This window comes from Anomaloglossus baeobatrachus, chromosome 1 (genome assembly GCF_048569485.1).
Source record: "Anomaloglossus baeobatrachus isolate aAnoBae1 chromosome 1, aAnoBae1.hap1, whole genome shotgun sequence".
NCBI lineage: Eukaryota > Metazoa > Chordata > Amphibia > Anura > Aromobatidae > Anomaloglossus > Anomaloglossus baeobatrachus.
Window position 1 is genome coordinate 615,263,634 of NC_134353.1, and position 22,795 is coordinate 615,286,428.

The window sequence follows — 22,795 nt, forward strand, 5'->3', positions numbered from 1 at the left end:
AAGAAAAAGAAAAAAAAAAAAAAGTAATTTCCTTCTATGATAGATAGTAGATAGATAGATAAATAGACAGAGAATAGATAGATAGATAGATAGATAGATAGATAGATAGAGGGATAGATAGAGGGATAGATAGAGGGATAGATAGAGAACAGATCAATTAACAATCTACACACTGCATTTCTCCCGAGCGGTAATATGTTGTTCACATTACCGGCTGTAGGAAATGACCTGTATTTACCTCTGCAGGCTGTCTCGTTGCGAGGCTGCATTCAGTATGCGTCAGTCGCGGCTGGATGCAAGCGACGTGGGACATCGCTGTGGATTACGCCGGAGCTGTGTGTTGGAGGGGTTAATAAAGGGGTGAAACAGGGGCTTTTTTCTGTTTTATTTAAAATAAAGGATTTTTTAGTGTTTGTGTTTATTCACTTTACTTACAGGTTAGTCATGTCAGCTGTCTCATAGATGCTGCATGAATAAGCTGTGACTTAGTGGTGGCGATGCGCTGCCATTAACTCATTATTATCCTGATTGCCACCGCATCACGACAACAGGAAGAGCCAGGACACACTGGGGCTGCCGCATAATGGATGCAACAGTCCCGGGGCAGCTGCGGGCTGATATTCTCGGCTGTGGGAGGGGGGGAATTAACCCTGGCCCTCGCCCTCCCCAGCCTGAGAGTACCAGGCTGCCGCTGTGTGCTTACCTGGCTGGACGGTAAAATACAGCGGAGCCCACATGTTTTTTTTTTATATATGTCCGTTTGATTTCTGTGTGTATTCTATATGTCTGTGTCTGTGTGTGAGTGTGATGTGTGTGTGTGTTTACTCTGCTCTGCTTCCTCTTCCTGTCATAATGACATCACTTCCCTGCAAACCGCAGTGCAGTGCTGAACATTATGTCCCGAAACCGCGAAATACCGCAGGGCATAACGCAGGAAAATGCAGTGAAACCCACAGAATTTGCTACCTGCGTTGTTCCCTGCGGGATTTCACGATTACATTGCAGTCAATAGAGTGAAATGCCGCAGCGACGTGCGGAAAAGAAGTGACATGCAATTGTTTTTGCTGCGGTAATCCCGCAGCAAAACATGCAGCTGTCAAAATCCGCATAGTGCGCACAGCATTTTTTTTTGCTGGTGAATCACTGCAGAGATGTTATGAAGATAACATGCAGTGAAACATGCAGCAAAACCGCAGGAAATCCGCGGGGAAAACCGGTAAGTGCGCACAGGGCCTTAGAGTAGAAATGAGAAAAAAATATTGGGAAGAGGTGGCTGGTAAGGGAATAGAACTGCACTTTAATAACATTCAATCCATTATGTCTTAAGAAAATAAGTTATGGAAACTATCAGAGTTTATATATTCCTCCCACGGATGCCATAGCTTCTCCATCCCATAGAGAAGGGACATTTCATGCTGCCATTCTAACATAGAATGAGTGTTATTGGAGTGAAAGCCAGTGGCAGTAGTAGGAGAATGCCACAGGATGTTTTTCTTTTGCGCCTCAGTAGAGCCTGGGAATATAGAAAGTAGGCCAAATTTGAGAGTATTTTAGATTATTTAACCACTTAAAAAGTCAATAATGTGAAAAAAAATCCCAGAAAGGCTTAATTTCACAGCAATGCCACCAAATATGGGTCATTGACCCTACATCAGTATCAATTCTATATCACCAACATATCTCTGATAAATTGGGGAAGGTTACATGTAATCACGATGACTTTTTAAGAGAAAACATTTTTTTTTCTTCTCCAGGAGAAGAAATCTTCATTTTTAACTCCTCCCCTATGCCCTGCTAAACTCAACACCGCTCTCGATTAAAAAGCTATAAATTATGGATATACAGTAAGCAGAAGAAGGAGAAAACTCCATAAGAAACAAGGCTTTTTGGTAGAAGCTCTGCCTCAAGTCAAAACTTCCTGGTTCTTATTAAAATTTACACAATGTAGATTCAGATTTAGCAAAACCATGAGGTGATACTTATGGAAAAAAGGAGAAAAGAAACACACATGAAGCAAACCAGACTGTGTTAAACTTTAGATTCCTCAAAAGTATCCCATTTATTTTTACTCCCACTGTCTTCCCACTTTTTCTTCTGATAACAGCTGTACACTACCTCTCAAGCAGTTTCATCAGGCAGTCACCTGGAATGGCTTGCAATGAACAGCTTTGTACCATGAAAAGTTAATTTGTGGAATCACCAACCTTCACAAACTGTTTGCAACCATCAAGTGTGTTTGCAGAGGCTATGCTGGAACACAGTTCCATGCAGTGCTGGACCCCATTCATCAACGGTTTTAGCTAGACTATAGCAAGAACCACTCAACTAATTAAAGAAAAATGACAGCTCATTATTATTGAATGTCAGTCAAACAAGAAAATTGGTAGAACCTTCAATGTATTCTCAAGTGAAGTGAATGAAAACCATCAAGAGCCATGATGAAAGTAATGGAAATGTAGACCTAGAATTACCTCTGCTGCAGAGGATAAGGTCATCGGAGCAACCATCTTCAGAAATATAGAATATTAATACCTCAGAAAAGAGTCATAGGAAATGAAGCACACACATGAAGTAGCAGATAGATCTCAACATCAAGTAGCAGTCCAAAATCAACTGTCCAGAAAAGACTGAGTAGCAGGCCTCTATGGTCAAATTGTTCAACAGAACTACTAAAAACTGCAAACAGAAAAAATAAACTTGTTTGGGTTAAGCAAAACAAGGGCTGGATATTAGATCAGTGGAAATTTGAATTGTGGTTTGATGATTCAAAATTTGAGATTTGTAATACCAACCATAATGTCTTTGTGATGATGAAACTCGTAAAAGGTGAATGGATGTTTTCTACATAATTGGTGGCCATTATGAAGTATGTAATGGGGGGAGTATGAGGGTCAATATAGTATAAAGCTGTTATTAGAGTAAAAGGGGGGGACTTTGAGGAATTCAATGTATAACACATACTGAATTCTGGTTTGTTTCCATTGTGTTTCCTTACTGTTTGTTTCAATATGTGGTTCTTGGTCTTTTTGCTTCCTTCAGTTTGAATCTACAATCTGTACATTCCAATAAAAACCTGGTGAGTCAAAAATTTTGACCAAGCATGCTTTTAAAAATAAATCTAAATCAAAATTTTGTCTGATCACCCTTTGCCTTCAAAACAGTCTTATAGCATGAATTTTTCTAGGTTAACTTGCACAGTTTTTGAAGGAACTCGGCAGGGTGGTTGTTCCAAATATCTTGGAGAACTAACCACAGACGAATGAAGACTTGTGAATATATTCCTTTTCATGTAATCACACACAGATTTGATGCTGAGATCAGAGCTTTGTGGGGGCCATATCATCACTTCTAGGACTCCATGTTCTTATTTTTGTGGTTAGTTTCCTGATGAGTTCCTTCAAAAACTGAGTGCAAGTGTACCAAGAATAATTTATGCTGTGATGCTGTTTTGAAGGGAAAGAGTGGTGACACCGAATATTGATTGATTTACATTTCTCTTCTATTCATTCACTTTGCAAATTAATTGATAAAAGATAAACAATTCACACTATTTTAGAAAATATTCAAACTATATAATAGTAAAATAATATACTACTTTAGATGTTACATTCATTTTCAAGAGTCAAAACATCCAGATAAGCCAGGCTTCACATCAGTGGTATTCTGCTGCAATGCGTTTCACTTCAATTCATTTCCTATGGACTCGTGACAAGTTCCGGTCACATGGGGTTGTGTATGATGCACGCAACCGCATGTGACCGGAACTTGGCACGAGTCCATAGGAAATGCATTGAAGTGAAACACATTTGTGCCGTATCCGGCATTGCGGTAAAATACCGCTGATGTGAGCGCAGCCTAAGACATTTAAAAAAACAACTGTTTGGAAATAAAGAGTGATTCATGAATTTGAAGCTTTCTAAAAGACTCTCACCTCAATTGAGTATGCTTTTCCGATACCATCGCCAGCCCCAGTCACAACTAGGAGATAAACCAGATACCATTACTCAATGCATTGCTCCTGAAAAGCAAAGAATCTGGAAGAGTTTACCTATATGCGAAGTTGCATATATTTTGTTTGTAACATTTGTTTCTTACGATGTGCGTATGTACTGTAGCCTAAATAATGCAAACAATACATAACGCCATTTAAACAAAACCTTGTCTTCTGATGAATTATAGCGCACATAACATTGCGTATTGATGTGCAAGCTGTCATATATTTTCACTCCAGTAGATATATATCTGGACGTATTAGTCTTGAGTGTTACATGGTTACATTGAAAAAGAAACAAATTACATCTATAAATCATAAGAGGGGAAGATGGATCTGTGTCCTATTTTGGAATAAAGAAAAATACTAACAGTAGGGTAACGTTATACAGAGACCTTGTCAGAATTAATACAAGCAATCGTCAACATGTGCACACCAGACAATGGTAATATCTTCTGTGCATATTGATGCAAGATGTTTCTCCTAGGAATGCTTCCACTCAAAGTCATTGTAAAACATATTACAGCAAACCTTAACATTGCAAGGAACCACTTTAGTGTTTAACCCCTTCATGCCTGGCTTTGTTTATTCTTCCGTCGCTTCTGAGAGCCGCAACTTTTTTTTTTCAATCTAGATACGACTTTTAGTTTTGAATAACACCATTTATTTTCCTATATAATAAAGTTAAAAAAAAAATTCCAAGAGAGGTAAACTTGTTAAAAATACACAATTCCGCCATTGTTTTTTAAATTTTGCTTTAATGACATTCATTGTGCTGTAAAAACATAACCTGGCAATATAATTCTCCAGGTCAGTACAATTAGGGCGATACCAAACTTAGTGTTTTTTATATTCTAGAGGAAATTTTGTTTTAACTCTGTAAAATAAAAAATATTGTTTGTGTCCCCATTTTCTGAGACCGTAAACTTTTAAGCTGTGTTAGGCCTGCAACACACATCCGTGTTTCTGGTACGTGTTTGGTACGTTTTTGCACGTACCGGAGACACGGAGACACGGAGACCCATGTTATTCAATGGGTAATGGCACACACACGTAAAATCACACGGAACGTGTGTCCGTGTCGTAAGTACGTGTGTGCGGTTTTCTACACGGACGACATGTCCGTTTTTGGCCGGCAGCACGCAGGCACGGACCCGCTATGGTCTATGGGTCCGTGCCTGCACGGACCGCACACGGAGTATGTCCGTGTTCAGCACGTTTCGTCCGTGTGCGTTTTTAAACCAGCGATCTATTTTTTTTTTCTTTTTTATTAAAGTCAGTATACTTACCTTTTTTTCTGCTGTCAGTTATACTTACATTGGCGCTCGGTCTTTTTCTTCCCCCCGGCTCATACTTACCAATCCCCAATCACCAGCGTGGCGAGGAACAGCTGTGCCGAAAATACGCGGCTTCAATTAATTTGAAAATGCCGGCCGCTCATTAATCAATCTACTATTTCCTGCTTTCCCTGCCCACCGGCGCCCATGATTGGTTGCAGTGAGACATGCCCACACGCTAAGTGACAGCTGTCTCACTGCACCCAATCACAGCAGCCGGTGGGCAGGTCTATACTGTGCAGTGAAATAAATAAATAATTATTTTAAAAAAACGGCGTGCGGTCCCCCCCAATTTTTATTCCAGCCAAGATAAAGCCATACGGCTGAAGGCCGGTATTCTCAGGATGGGGAGCCCCACGTTATGGGGAGCCCCCCAGCCTAACAATATCAGCCAGCAGCCGCCCAGAATTGCCACATACAATTGATGCGACAGTTCTGGAACTCTACCCGGCTCATCCCGATTTGCCCTGGTGCGTTGGCAATCGGGGTAATAAGGAGTAATTGGCAGCCCATAGCTGCCAATAAGTCCAAGATTAATCATTGCAGGCGTCTATGAGACACCCCCAATGATTAACCGGCAAGGTAAAGTTAATTACCACACACAGTGAAAAAATCCTTTATTTGAAATAACAAACAATAACAAATACCCTCGTTCACCAATTTATTATGCCCCAAATACCCATCCATGTCCGGCGTAATCCACGGAGGTCCCGCGTTGCTTCCAGCTCAGCTACATGAAGGTGACAGGAGCTGCAGAAGAACACCGCCGCTCCTGTCACCTCCACGCAGCAACTGAGGTGAGTAGCGTGATCAGCTGAGCTGTCACTCAGGTTACTCGCGGCCACTGCTGGATCCTCCACCTGTGACAGCAAGTCGCCCGAGTGACAGCGATGAAGTCACAGGTGAGTTGCGTTCTCAGGTGGAGGATCCAGGTAGCCGCGGGTAACCTAAGTGACGGCAGCGCTAATCGCGCAGCTCACTACAGTCACTCAGGGGATTAGCGGTCACCGGTGAGTCCTTCACGGGTGACCGCTAATCAGTACGCGACACAGACAGAGCCGCGGTATGACAATGAAGTCGGGTGAAGTTCACCCGAGTTCATTCTCATTGCGCAACTCTGTCTGCTGTCAGCCGACATGTATCAACGACATTTTACATCACACACACGGACATTACACACGGACATTACACACGGACATTCCACGTACACACGGACATTTTACACCCAAACACCCACACACAGATGCCATACGTACCGGAGAAACACCCAGAAAAAACGGAACACGGACCCGAAAAACGGACCGTGTCACACGTACGTTTTTTATGCGGAAGTGTTTTTCGACCTTAGAGCTTATTTCTGCACACCAAGCTGAGGTTTTTATTGATAAGATATTATTGTACATGTAACATATTGCTGGCTTTTTTATTGGTTTTGGTTTTTTTTGGGGGGGTGCAGTGAAAAATTTGCAAAAAATGCAATTTGATTTTTTAAGGTGGAGTTTAATATATGGTTTAAAGACTTATATTTTGGTACATTGGACGTAACAGTACGAAATATGCTTATTATTATATTTCTTTATTTTTAATTTGTTAAAAGTAGCTAATTTTGTTATATATATTTTTTTTTTTTTACTTTGTCCCATTAGGTGATATGAACCATCACTTACTATATACTGCAATACTGTTAAATATATGTTTTCATTACAGGCTCAGCCATGGGCTTCATAGTTAGAGGAATATGGCACCGATAGGGGCCTTTACAGGCCCCCCATTGCCATGAGAACCCATTGGCAACCCCGTTTGTGTCACAGACGGATGAATAGGAGATGGATTATGAGTACAACTATTAAAATTGCCGGTCACTTATTGACAATTGCATTCACATTGTTAAATAGAGATGATCATCGCTAGCTCCAATTGTTGTTGTAACATTCTGATGCTGGATGTGCAACACAGCCAGTATCTGTTCAGTATGGAGCAGTCTAAGCTCCACAAGCACCATTATTGTGATATACAGTTACATAAGGGTACATGAAAGGGTACACTGAAAAAAAATCTTTTACTCATTCTCTACATTGTTGCAACAGAGTTGGTGACATAAAAATGACTATAATTATGGATGAGCAAACTGCTCAGTGCTCGGCAAGCGTAATGAGAATTTTCATGCTCGGGTGCTCGATATTTATTTACAGAGAGGTACAAACAGCTTCTGGTGGTTTGGGGGCATGGGGACCTGACAGGTTCCCTTTTGGACCAGGCGATTTTTCTTTTTTTAATCCCCTTATTCAAAGGGTCATAATTTTTTTCCATCTATATAGCCATGTGAGAGCTTGTGTTTTGCGGGATGAGTTGCACTTTTGAATTACACCATCCATTTTATCATATGTCTAGGGCTGCTAAGTGGTGGTGGATGAAAACGCACTCCCAGGATGATTTCACCACATTCAAAAATGCAATTCACACATTTCGTTCAGCCCTCACCTCTGCTAAACAGGATTGCTTCAGAACCCTCATATCCTCTTTAACTCACAACCCCAAACAGTTATTCAATACTTTCAACTCCCCCCTTCGCCTACCACTGCCCCTCCAACCTCCCTCATCTCCACAGAAGACTTTGCCACATATTTCAAAGAAAAGATCGACCAAACCAGGAAGTCTTTTCTGCTCAACCACCACAACCCCTTCATATAACAGACCACTGCCCCTCCCCCTAAACTTCCTCCCCACTGTCACCGAAGGAGAGCTTGCACGTCTTCACTCGAAAGCGCACCTCACCACCTGCGAACTTGACCCCATCCCACCTCCTCCCCTACCTCACCACTATCCTTATTCCAGCTTTAACCCATCTTTTCAACCTATCTTTAACAACTGGTACCTTCCCTTCTGCCTTTAAACACGCAACAGTCACACCCATCCTAAAGAAACCTTCCATCGATCCAACCTCTGCTACCAGCTATTGCCCCATATCACTACTTCCGTTCGCCTCAAAACTCCTCGAACAGCACGTCCATGCTGAACTTTCCTCCCACCTCGCATCTAACTCTCTCTTTGACAACCTACATTCTGGCTTCCATCCACATCATTCTACTGAAACTGCCCTGACTAAAATCACAAACAACTTACTGCCAAAGCTAACAAACACTTCTCTATACTCCTACTTCTAGACCTATCCTCAGCATTTGACACTGTCGACCACTACCTTGTATTACAGATCCTCTCTTCTCTTGGTGTCAGAGATCTTGCCCTCTCTTGAATCTCTTTTTGATAACCAGTCAAGATAAAGCAGATAACTGGGGGCTGGTATTATCAGGTTGGGAAGGCCAATGGTTATTTGACCTCCTCAGCCTTAAAATAGCTGCCCTCAGCAGCCCCAGAAATGGCACATCCATTAGATGCGCCAATTCTGGCACTTTGCCCAGATGTTTCTGATTTCCCTAATGTAATTAGGAAACCCTAATGTAATTGCTCAGCATAGAACATAAGATAAATGGGAACTGATCTAAAATGTTCTGTACCTCAAATTGTCACCAAATACCATTCAACTCAACCCACAAAAACATAAGTTCCCACACAGTTCTGTCATCTGTTAATGAAAATATAGGGAACTTCAATATTACTGGTAGCACAAAGGCTCTAGAAAAATGCCATGGCTCCCCCCTCAAAATACCCCCCAGCAAAATCTGTTATGCCGAAACCAAATACCCCTTCCCTTCTGAGTACCGCAATGTGCCTAAACCACAGTGAACATTCACATGTTTGGCATTATTGCAGTGCAGAAGACCCACTTAATTTACAGGGGTCTACAAGCTGGGCACAATGTATGGACACTACAATCTACTAGGCATGACAAGGACATATTTGCAATTTTAAATTCTTTAACATTCTTTGCGATTCACTTCTTGGGTGTTTTCCAGAGACTAAATCATCACTACACTCATAGGTGAACTCCGGGAGAGGTGTAGTTTCTAACATTTGGTCACTTGAGGGAGTTTCTGCTGTTCCGGCACTTAAAGGTTCTGCAAATGGAATTGGCAAACTATTCTAGGAAAATCTGTGGTCCAAAAATCAAATGGTGCTGCTTCTCTTCAGAGCCCTGCCGTATGCAACAACGATCCTACAGATAAGTGCAAGGTGTCTGCTTGAATCCAGAGCTTGTGAAGGAATTGAATATCACCAGCACAAGTCCAGGGAAAATTAGAATATTTAAACCCAAGGGGAAATACAGATGATTAGCAACTGAAGGGAAGAGGACCTCTGTAAGGTCCTAGAGGAAAATAAATGAAAATGCAGCAGAGGAGATATCTAATACACTGAATACTAACAGCAGAAATAATAGAAAGTCAGGGAGCATTTTGGACAGCCAAACGCTGTTACCTTCTATTGCTGGACACCACAGGACAGTCTGTCACCCATAACGCCTTCATAACACTATTATGGGTCCATTTTTACCTATGCATCTTGTGAAAATTAGAGATCTAGGGTTAAAACAAAATTTTAGTGGTAAAAATGTAATTATTTTTTCTTCACTGACGAATGGTAGAAAATTTAGTGACCCACCTGTAGAGTCAATATGCTCTTTGCACCCCTGGGTAAATTCATTGAGGGGTTCCGTTTGAAAAATGGAGTCACTTCTGGGAGGTTTCTGCTGTTTTGGCTCTTCAGGGGCTCTGCTAATGTGATATAGCACCCACAAACCATTCCTACTAAATCTAAACTCAAATATGGTGCTCCTTCCCTTCTCACTTTGCACTGTGCCTTAAAAGTAGTTTTGAACCATATAGTGGGTATTACCATATTCAGGAGAAATTGCACAACAAATTTGTATGGTGCATTTTTTTCCTGTTACCCTTGTGAAAATAAAAGGTTTTGGGTTAAAGCAACATTTTTGTGGTAAAAATATATTTTTTTATTTTCACTGCTCAGCATTATAAAATTCTGTGAAGCACCTGGAGGTTCAAGATTCTCACCAAACATCGAGATAAATTCCTTTAGAGGTCTAGTTTCCAAAATGGGGTCACTTGTGGGGGACCTCCACTGTTTAGGCACATCAGGGGCTCTTTGAATGCAACATGGCATCCGCTATCTATTCCAGACACTTTTGCGCTCTAAAATTCAAATGGAGCTTCTTCTCTTTCAAGCCCTGCCAAGCTCCAAAACTGTAGATTTTTACCACATATAGGGTGTCAGTGTACTCAGGAGAAATTTCACAACAAATTGTATGGTGCATTTTCTTTTATTACATTTGGGAAAATGCTTAATTTGGGGCTAAAGTAACATTTTTGTGAGAAAATGAAAAATGTCATTTTTTTTTTCCTTCTACATTGTGTTGGTTCTTGTGAAGCACCTAAAGGGTTACTAAAATTCTTGGATGCGATTTTGCTCAGTATGAGGTGTGTAATTTGTAGAATCATGTCATTTTTGAGTTTCTTTGGTCACCAAGGCCTCTCAAAGTCACTTCAAATGTGATGTGGTCCCTAAAAAAAGGATTTTGTAAATCTTGTAATTGCTGATAAACTTTGAAACCTTCTAACAATTCATAGTTTGACAATTGAAAATTTTTCGCCAAATTTCCAATTTGTTCACAAAATAAACACAAAAAATATTGTCCTAAATTTACCACTAACCATGAAGTACAATATGTCATGAAAAAACAATATCAGAATTACTGGGATCCGTTGAAGTGTTCCAAAGTTATTAACTTATAAAGCGATACTTGTCAGAATTGAAAAAAAATGGCCCAGTCATGGGTTATGGGTAGACTCGTGCACTAAGTTGAGGCTAGCCATAAGTCCAACCCTCTATAAAGTATAATAAAGTCTTAGAGCAATCAATTTTTTTCTATCTCCAAACAGAGGGAAATAACTTTTTGTCATACATAACGGGTTTTAAAATTATTATTTAAACTTATGTGCTAAGTCACTCTCAAGATGTACAGAAACCCTGAGTTAAGGCTACTTTACACACTGCGATATCGGTCCCGATATCGCTAGCGTGGGTACCCGCCCCCATCTGTTGTGTGACACGGGCAAATCGCTGCCCGTGCTGCACAACATCGCGCAGACCCGTCACACATACAGTGCCTACAAGTAGTATTCAACCCCCTGCAGATTTAGCAGGTTTACACATTCGGAATTAACTTGGCATTGTGACATTTGGACTGTAGATCAGCCTGGAAGTGTGAAATGCACTGCAGCAAAAAAGAATATTATTTCTTTTTTTATTTTTTTTTTTAAATTGTGAAAAGTTTATTCAGAGGGTAATTTATTATTCAACCCCTCAAACCACAAGAATTCTGTTTGGTTCCCCTAAAGTATTAAGAAGTATTTCAGGCACAAAGAACAATGAGCTTCACATGTTTGGATTAATTATCTCTTTTTCCAGCCTTTTCTGACTAATTAAGACCCTCCCCAAACTTGTGAACAGCACTCATACTTGGTCAACATGGGAAAGACAAAGGAGCATTGCAAGGCCATCAGAGACAAGATCGTGGAGGGTCACAAGGCTGGCAAGGGGTGCAAAACCCTTTCCAAGGAGTTGGGCCTACCTGTCTCCACTGTTGGGAGCATCATCCGGAAGTGGAACGCTTATGGAACTACTGTTAGCCTTCCACGGCCTGGACAGCCTTTGAAAGTTTCCACCCGTGCCGAGGCCATGCTTGTCCGAAGAGTCAAGGCTAACCCAAGGACAACAAGGAAGGAGCTCCGGGAAGATCTCATGGCAGTGGGGACATTGGTTTCAGTCAATACCATAAGTAACGTACTCCACCGCAATGGTCTCCGTTCCAGACGAGCCCGTAAGGTACCTTTACTTTCAAAGCGTCATGTCAAGGCTTGTCTACAGTTTTCTCATGATCACTTGGAGGACTCTGAGACAGACTGGTTCAAGGTTCTCTGGTCTGATAAGACCAAGATCAAGATCTTTGGTGCCAACCACACACGTGACGTTTGGAGACTGGATGGCACTGCATACGACCCCAAGAATACCATACCTTCAGTCAAGCATGGTGGTGGCAGCATCATGCTGTGGGGCTGTTTCTCAGCCAAGGGGCCTGGCCATCTGGTCCGCATCCATGGGAAGATGGATAGCACGGCCTACCTGGAGAATTTGGCCAAGAACCTGCGCTCCTCCATCAAGGATCTTAAGATGGGTCGTCATTTCATCTTCCAACAAGACAACGACCCAAAGCACACAGCCAAGAAAACCAAGGCCTGGTTCAAGAGGGAAAAAATCAAGGTGTTGCAGTGGCCTATTCAGTCTCCTGACCTTAACCCAATTGAAAACTTGTGGAAGGAGCTCAAAATTAAAGTCCACATGAGACACCCAAAGAACCTAGATAATTTGGAGAAGATCTGCATGGAGGAGTGGGCCAAGATAACTCCAGAGACCTGTGCCGGCCTGATCAGGTCTTATAAAAGACGATTATTAGCTGTAATTGCAAACAAGGGTTATTCCACAAAATATTAAACCTAGGGGTTGAATAATAATTGACCCACACTTTTATGTTGAAAATGTATTAAAATTTAACTGAGCAACATAACTTGTTGGTTTGTAAGATTTATGCATCTGTTAATAAATCCTGCTCTTGTTTGAAGTTTGCAGGCTCTAACTTATTTGCATCTTATCAAACCTGCTAAATCTGCAGGGGGTTGAATATTACTTGTAGGCACTGTACTTACCTGCCCGGCGACGTTGCTGTGACCGGCGAACCGCCTCCTTTCTAAGGGGGCGGTCCGTGCGGCGTCACAGTGACGTCACTGAGCGGCCGCCTAATAGAAGCGGAGGGGCGGAGATGAGTGGCCGGAACATCCCGCCCACCTCCTTCCTTCCTCATAGCGGCCGGGACGCAGGTAAGAAGAGGTTCCTCGTTCCTGCGGCATCACACATAGCGATGTGTGCTGCCGCAGGAGCTACGAACTACATTGTTACTGCTGCAGTAACGATAATCGAGAATGGACCCCCATGTCACCGATGAGCGATTTTGAACTTTTTTGCAACGATGCAAAATCGCTCATCGGTGTCACACAGAGCAACATCGCTAATGCGGCCAGATGTGCGTCACAAATTCCATGACCCCAACGACTCCGCATTAGCGATGTCGCAGCGTGTAAAGCCCCCTTTACACTGTTTGCAAGACACCTTCATGTAAGACATACCGATGCATCAGAGGGGTAAACAGTTTCAGCTGCCGGGGTGACTGTCAAACTCCATCTTTGCTCCCAGTGGAAAAAATCTTAGCTACGGCTCTGATGGCCAGTCATCATTCATTTCAATATTAAAGGGTTTGTCTTAAGAGAATCTTCAGCAGGTGATCTCCTGAAGATTGACAGCATGAACTGCCAGCTGGTTCAAACTGTGCTTTCTTCCAAGCTATTAGCAGACATACAAGTAGCTTTACCTCTGCAGCATACGAGAAGATTACGGCAAAATAAGATGGATTCAACAATACAAGCTGGAAAGTATAGAGCTTGCTCATGCCGCGCACTACTTGCCTAGATAGCTAGCCATGCTGGGCATGCTAGGTGGCTGGTAATCTAGGAAATCAACTGCCTTAAGAGTGGAGAGGATTCATTAAAAATTAGTAAATTCCAGTTTCTTGTTTCAAATTGCAGTTTTACCCATTTATGAACGTGAGCTTTATATGGGTGGCACGGTGGCTCAGTGGTTAGCACTGCAGCCTTGCAGCACTGGGGTCCTGGGTTCAAATCCCACCAAGGAAACTATCTGCAAGAATCTGTTCTTCCAGTGTTTTCATAGGTTTCCTCCCACACCCCAAAAACATATTCATAGAAACCTAGATTGTGAGCCCCAAAGGGCACAGTGTTGCCAATGTATGTAAAGCTCTGTGGAATTAATAGCGCTATATAAATGAATAATTATTATTATATTCCAACAGCCATTCATAGGCCATCATGTATGAGGAGTCTGATCAGAGCTCCAGAAGTCTGCTGGACATATGAAATCCATGATTAATCTCTTCTGTTGGGGCAGATGTGTGGCAGTCTAAGACACTGCCAGGAATTTTGAATATCCTTACCGAATCCTGGACATTTTTTGGAAATGTGGTTGAGTTGAATGCCACAAAAAAATAGACCAGCAGGCCGCAAGTGACTTCAAGGATAGTGAGGGCGGAAAATTGGAAGCAGAGATGAGAGTCACATTGGTCATGTCCAATATTTGCTCACCGTTTACAACCCGAAACCACAGAACTATTGGAACAAAATAATTGTTCTTTTATGAGTAGAATAAATAGGATTGCTTCTCATAAAATGGAATAAGTTTTTATATTTGTTGTTATCAGGCAATGATAGTTGAAATGGGGAAAGTATGGAAGAAATAATAATTATTGCCATAAAAACACAAATGTCAGTGTCTGATTTGATCAGAGACTTTAAAAGACATCTTACGTGTGATGCGATTCCAATGCTGTTCAATCAAAATGTCTTATGTTCCTTTCCAGCAAGTATATGTCACCATGTGACTTAATAGGGATTTATCAGGTGTGTACAGTGTTCAGTGATTGATTGCTCTCAGTGAGAGAAACAAAATTATAAATTTGTAATTGTGATACCTTTTAATGGCTAACTAAAATAAAATAAAATCGGATGTTACAAAGCAAGCTTTCGAGACATCTCAGGTCTCTTCATCAGGCATGTGTTCAGTGACACGCAAGACAAGTCTTCATAATCTGCTCATAAACCTGCTACATGAATGTACTATGTGACTGTTGAGGATTAGAAAAAAGGATTTTTTTTCCCACATACTTTGACACTTTCCTGAATTAGCAATCTACTGCAGTTTATTCACATTCATGTAAATGGGGCCGAACTGCATTACCAATACAGCCTGTGGACCAAAGTGGCGCTATTTACAAAAAACAGCTCATAATTTTTTCTATTTTAATTTCTCCTCTTTCCCACAACCATCAATCAGAACAAAAAAAAAGAAAATGAGATTTGAATCAATAAAATCTAAAAAAAAAATTATCTTAAATTAGTGTGACAATTTACCATATGTCCTGAATTATTTTTTAATAAAGAAAGAATTAACAGATATTTCAAAAGGTTCATTTCAAACTTCTCATTGGAACGTCTCTTAAGCAAAATTTTGCAGTCAAAACAAATATTTGCTTATAAAAGTGACAATTTTGGCAAGGAAAGGTCTGACATACTAAGAAACACATCTCAGATCTTTAATGCTTAACAATAGGGATAAGTGAACCTGAAATGTAATGTTTGGGGTTCATACCAGACACCTAGTATCCAGTGCTCAAATGTGAACACGGACTTTTCAAAGAAGCCCTTGTCCGAGTTCGTAGTTACATGCTGAATTAAGCTTGTTGAAGGCTGCAGCAAAGCCAATCAACAAGCTTTTTGGCTGTGGGCACTTACACAGCCATCACAGCCATGCCAAGTATTGGCAAAATTGTGTTTGGCCAGAACATCTCTTGACTCAGCCTGTATAAATGCCAGATCACCGTTGGCGCTTCCATTTTGCTCTGACTAGCGTAAGGACAGAACAGTGCTTGAGAAATGGACAGTGTTAAGTTACGGTGTGGGTACTCAAAAAATGCACTATTGTCCACACAGCACCAGGCTTTGTAGGGGTACTCTAATGAAAATGTGTACTCTAATGAAAATGTATGAAAGATTGTATTGTTCACGAGTTCATACCTCCCATAAAAGAGAAGAAATGTTGTTGTTCTTTTGCATAATCACAATTTTGCAGTTTCCACTGTAATGCCTTGTTTACAGCCTGCGGACGTGCTATGATTCACTGTGGGGGTATGTGGCGCTCCTGCAGCTTTAGGCGCCACAGGGTACTGCACCTCATCTGAGGTGCAGTATTCATCTCAGATGCGGAGGAGGTCGTCACCGGTAATCACCAGCAAACACACTCATCCAACAGATAACATGGGAGCTCTTCCACTGGGACTGTGCTAGAGTAGGTGCTGGGGTGCCCATCGTGAGGTATGGGACCTCAAGCCCACTAGTTCAGCCACCTGGGAGGCGGGGCACCAACAGGGGAAGTTAGTACCCATCTCACACACAAGTCAGTCAAGAAGAGACGTTTGGACATGGCAGGTGTCTGGAGAGACTCAGGAACAAGCAAAGACATGGACAGTTTGGGGCCCGTGGTCTGGAAGTGGAAGCTCGACCTGGGTTCTTAGGAAAGAAGGGGGATAACAGGGTTCACTGGGAGTACAGAAGGTACCTGTGACCCGTTCCATGGCCCAGGAGCAGGAGGGAAACCATCAAAAGGTGACACACAGAGGGAAACACCGGCCTCGACCTCTGAAGTATCCGGGATCAGGTGAAGCCCATCACAGCGTAGCTCGGTGCTCCAACGGCAGTGTGTTTCCAGTGAGTAAAAGAACTTGAACTGCACCCTCTGTGTCATCCCGTCACTGCCGGCATTCGCAGCCTTGAGCCCCTTCGCCATCGGCGACTACCACCACCATCATCCTCCTAGGGGCCTAGCTCTGACTGTGGAGCGCTGCAACACTCGAGCTGCGTCACCATCTGCCCCAGAAGAGAGAGACTTTCCGCAGCAGTGGCTAATAATTGGCCGCACACCACATGTGGTTTCATGAACAACTACTTTCGTCGTACCTATCCCCAGCTTTATTGACACCGCTGGGTTCACGAAACAGGGCAAGGCCACTGCGGCGTCCCAGAAGAAGAACCACTGCCCAGTGACAGGTAACCCCAGACCCCATGGGCAAAATGGTCTGTGGAGGGAATTTAATAAAGGGTCTGAGTGACGACTCTGCACCTTGATCTGTGGGGCTACTTTAATAAGAGGGTCTGCCCAGGGAATTTTAGTAAAGGCTCTTTGTGGCCACTCCGCATGCAGGCTGTATAATAATCTGGTGGGCACTCTCTCTCTCTGTATATAGGCCTCATAATGATCTGTAGTTTTTTGGGGTGCAGAGGGTGAGGAGAGCATGAAATAGGGGACAAGGCTGTGGTGCTGCTGCTGATGGTGGTGGAGCTGCTGCAGGGAGAGAGCATAATTGACCTGTGCCTGCTACACACCCAAATGAAACACCTTTCTCTGGTGTATGCATGCAACAGGACTTTCTGTGTAATTTATTAGGCTTGAATGCCGCAGCACAAATGGTGTGATAGAACAAGTAGAGGTGGCTTTAGATTGCATGGATGAGAGTACCTCTAGTTCCTTTGCTTTGTCTTCTACCCGGTCCCATGCTGAAAGTGCAGAGTTTGCACCTGCAGCTCATGGGCATCTTTCTTTCACCTCACTCCCTAGCAAATCAGGCAAGCAGTCTGAGCCACAAGTAATGGGGCAGGCATGTCTGCTTTTTCATGATTTCCCTGGCTGGGTTTCAGTGGGCCATCTACCTGGCCCTGCCTACAAAGTGGGAGTGATTGAGGGCACTGAAGCCCAACTACTTGTTCAGTTTGAGGATGAGGATATGGGAGGGCTAGTGCACTTGGTCAGCAAACCACCGCAACACATCTCTGATGATCATCACGAAACACAGATGCCAACTGCTGCGCCTTTCTGCAGTGTGAAGACTGACAAGGAGGACAGGGCTCAGGAGTGGGGGGAAAATGATGAGAGGGATTATGAGGTCCTAGACCCCACATGGAGTGAAGGCCATCTGAGTGACGTGCTCAGGTGCATGGCAAAAGAGGGAGCAGGCTGCAAAAGCAGTGCCCAGCCCCTAGTCGGTACATTGGCTGATACTGGCCACTATGTTGATGGACTGAACACAACAAATGTAGCTCAAAGGAGCTCCCTGGTGTAACATTTCTTCAGGCAATGTACTGATGACAAGACACAGGTGCTTTGCAGTATATGTCCACACGTCTCCACATACTGAGCCGTGGATCTGCCCCTTGTAACTTTTGGGTCTACAAACTGGACACATAGCCTGAGCTTGCCCTTTACACCTTAGAGGTGCTGGCCTGCCTTGCGGCAACTGTCTAGCATGACAGGGGGTGTGAGCACAGACAGGCGCATGCGCCTGTCCACAACCAACGAGGGAAGCTCACATTCATTGAAATGAACCAGGCGTGGATACCACAGGAGATGACCAGGGCCGGCCTTAGCCTGAATGGCGCCCTGAGCAAAACTGCCCTTTGGTGCCCCCCCTACTGATTTTTTACCCAGTTTCCCAGGAAACAAGCGAGGACAGGAAGCCATTTTTTTTTATATCCTAAGAAAATTGATCTCTTCAAGTGTACAATAAATTACAAATTTGTGCTGGAGAATCTGCACCTCAAATCCACCAAGTCTGACCTCGCTTTTTTAGAGGTCTTCCGATTTCAACCATTTATGCCGTATCCAGGATATTACACCTCAACCTAGCTCCGACTCCACCCCTCAAGCCCTCCACACTCACCACCATTCTTGGAAAAACATATGTGTGTATATATATATATATATATATATATAAATATATATATAAAATATATACACACACACACAGTATATACTCTCTACACCGCCCCTTTCCATAATCTCTCTCCCACACTGCCCCTATTTATAATATTCCCCCACACACTGCCCCTCTGTATGATATCCCACACACACACACACACACACACTGCTCCTCTGTATAATATCTCTCCCACACACTGCCCCATGTATAATATCCCCCACAAACACTGTACCTCGGTAGAATATTCCCACACAATGCCCCTGTGTATAATATTCACACACACACACACACACACACTGCTCCTCTGTATAATATCCCCCCAAACACTGCCCCATGTATAATATCCCCCACAAACACTGTACCTCAGTAGAATATTCCCACACAATGCCCCTGTGTATAATATTCACACACACACACACACACACACACACATACACACACACTGCTCCTCTGTATAATATCCCCCCAAACACACTGCTCCTCAGTGTAATATCCCCCACACACTGCACCTCTGTATAATATCCCCACACTGCTCCTCTGTATAATATCCCCCCCACACACACTGCACCTCAGTAGACTATCCCCCCCACACACACTGCATCTCAGTATACTATTCCCCCCACACACACTGCTCCTCAGTATAATATCCCCCCACACACTGCTCCTCAGTATAATATCCCCCCACACACTGCTTCTCTGTATAATATCCCCCACACACAATGCCCCTCTGCATAATACCCCCCCACACACTGCTCCTCTGTATAATATCCCCCACACACTGCTCCTCTGTTTAGTATCCCACACACACTGTTTATCAATATAACATCCCTCACACACACTGTACCTCTGTATAATATCCTCACACACACACCCACTGCTCCTCTGTATAATAACCTCCCACCCACTGCTCCTCTGTATAATATCTCCCCACAAACACTGCTCCTCAATATATCCCCCTCCACACACTGCTCCTCTGTATAATATCCTCTCACACACTGCTCCTCTATATAATATCCTCCCACACATTGCTCCTCTGTATAATATCTCCCCACAAACACTGCTCCTCAATATATCCCCCTCCACACACTGCTCCTCTGTATAATGTCCCCACACGTACACCGCTCCTCTGTAAATACCAAGACACACTGCCCATTTGTATAATATCCCACACACTGCTCCTCTGTGTAGCATCCTCCACACACACACTGCCCCTCTATATATCCCCCACACACTGCAACTCTGTACAATATACACATACACCTCTGTGTAATATCCCTCATGTACACTGCCCCTTTGTACACTATCCCCCACACAAGCTGCCCCTCTTTATATATATCCTCACACACACACAATGCTCCTCTCTATATCACCCCATACACACTACCCCACTGTATACTATCCCCCCACACACATTGTCTCTCTGTATAATATCCTCCTGGTATATATAGCCAAATCCTGGTATATATGTCTGCATCCTGGCCCCTTCCTGGTATGCATGTCTCCATCCTGGTTTATTGTTCCCTTCCTAGCATAAATGTCCTCTTCCAGGTATATATGTCCCCATCCAGGGACCCTCCTTGTATGCATGTCCCCATCCCAGTTTATTTGTCCTTATCCTGGTATATATGTCCAATCCTGGGGACCTCCTGGTATGTATATCCCACTCCCTGGCACATTCTGGTATATATGTACCCATCCTGGTTTCTGTCCCCTTCTTGGTATATATGCCCTCCTCCTGGTATATATATGTTCCCATCCTGGTTTATTTGTTCTTTTCCCAGCATATATATCCCCATTCTAGGCTCCTCCTGATGTATATATATTCCCCTCCTGGGCACATTCTGGTATATATGTCCTCATCCTGGTTTTTGTCCCCTTCCTGGTATATATCTCCTCCTTCTTGTGTACATGTGCCTTTCCTGGGTCTCTCCTCCTATATATGTCTACTGCAAAAAGAAAAAAACCCAAACATTTTACTCACCCTCCCCGGCTCCCACGTCCTGCAGCGTCCTTTCTGAGCAGCGATGCATTTCAACTGGATGTGTGCCCTCCAGCTAAAGCAAGGCTGGGGCTGCAGTCAGTGAGCGCTCCCACAGCCCTGGGCTGGAGTCAGCTTCCTCCCCACCACCTGCATCTGGAGTCAGTGCCCCCTCCACCACCCACGGCTGGAGTCAGCGCCCCCCGCGGCTTGAGTCAGCCCCCCCCCAACCCCCCGCGGCTGGAGTCAGCACTCCCCTGCGGCTGGAGTCAGTGGCCCCCCCACAGCTGGAGTCAGCACTCCCCTCACGGCTGGAGTCAACACCGACCTGCTGCTGGAGGCAGCGGCCCCCCACCACCCGCCGCTGGAGTCCGTGCCGCACCACCACCCACGGCTGGAGTCAGCCCCCCCCCAACCCCCCGCGGCTGGAGTCAGCACTCCCCTCACGGCTGGAGTCAACACCGACCTGCTGCTGGAGGCAGCGGCCCCCCACCACCCGCCGCTGGAGTCCGTGCCGCACCACCACCCACGGCTGGAGTCAGCGCCCCCCCTACCCCTCGTGGCTTGAGTCAGCACCCCCCACGACTGGAGTCAGCGGCCCCCCCAACCACCCACAGCTGGAGTCATTGCCCCACCACCACCCGCAGCTGGAGTCAGCAGCCCCCACCACCCCTCGCAGCTGGAGTCAGCGGCCCCCCCGCCCCCCACGGCTGTAGTCAGCACCCCCCTGCCCCCCCGCGGCTGGAGTCAGCGCCCCCCCACCACACGCGACTGTAGTCAGCACCCCCCCAACACCCGTGGCTGGAGTCAGTGCCCCGCCACCACCTGCGGCTGGAGTCAGCGGCCCCCCCGGCTTGAGTCAGCACCCCCCCGTGGCTGGAGTCAACGCCCCCCCGCCCCTCGCAGCTGTAGTCAGCACACCCCCACCCCTCATGACTGGAGTCAGCGGATCCCCCACCACCTGCGGCTGTAGTCAGCACCCCTCCACCCCCAGCGGCTGTAGTCAGCAACCCCCCGCGGCTTTAGTCAGCGGCCCCCACCACCCGCGGCTGTAGTCAGCACCTTCCCGTGACTGTAGTCAGCACCCCCCCACCACCCACGGCTGTAGTCAGCACCCCTCTGCCCCCCGCAGCTGGAGTCAGCGGGTTCCCCACCACCCCCGGCAATCTTCAGCTCAGAGCGTCTACCTCTCCCTGCTGGATGCCGCGCACTCAACAGCTCCGCGTTGCCCGCAGCACTGTGATGAGGTGGAGAGTGATGACCTCATTACATTGGGCTGCGGGATGACGCGCTGGATCCCTGCTCTGCTCCCCTCACAGTGCCTCCCCCACCACATGGCTAACTTGCATGCGATGCCCTAGAAGGACTTCGCAAGCACCTTAGTCATGTGTAGACTGCAGTTGTTACTGAAGCATTACTGCCAGGCCCCTCTACTGGAGCTGTGACTGGGGCTCACTGAAGATGGTGGGCCCGGCATGCCAGGGGCTACATAAAGCTAAGTGATTAACCGGCTAAGTAAGTAACCGGCAGCGGTTACAGTAAAAACGCAGTGCTGGGACCGGAGGAGCCAGGACATTTACGACTTCTTACCTCTCTGCTGCGCCCCCCCCCCCCTGAAGAATGGCTGTCGGCGCCCTGTGTGATCGCACAAGTCGCACATGCCTAAAGCCGGCCATAGAGATGACCTTAACTTTGGCTGACTAGAGAAGTATACCAGCCGCACCCAGCCATTGTTATACTCCACTATAGTTTGTTTGATTTGCCATCCTCAATGTTTTGGGGCCTCCCCAAATTTAAAAGAAAAAAAATACAACATTGTCTTTACTGTACTTCTCAATCCTTTCATGAAAATAACATATAGTTTCCTATCCATGTCTATATAGTCTGAAGTATTTGACTCTTGGATCAATATGTTCTTCACAATCCTGAAAAACTGAGGTCTGTAATATGGAGTGATGTTGAGTAAAGGCTCACATTTGCATCTCATTCTCTGTTGTAGTCTTTTCTTGTAGTGTACATGCTTAGGCTGTCCTCATTTGTCCTCCTTTCTTTGACATGAATTTGATGTTAAATGAAGGACAAAG

At 44.6% G+C, this 22,795-nt stretch overlaps 1 protein-coding gene across 1 annotated transcript in view; it reads right to left on the minus strand.

Annotated features, from left to right (window-relative positions):
* The window catches only part of HSD17B3 (hydroxysteroid 17-beta dehydrogenase 3), a 186,489-nt gene that overhangs the window by 141,173 nt on the left and 22,521 nt on the right, over positions 1–22,795 (minus strand). Inside the window, exon 2 of the mRNA XM_075340462.1 lies at positions 3,932–3,978. Coding sequence (XP_075196577.1) covers positions 3,932–3,978 — 47 coding nt within the window. The remainder of the gene's footprint in view (positions 1–3,931; positions 3,979–22,795) is intronic.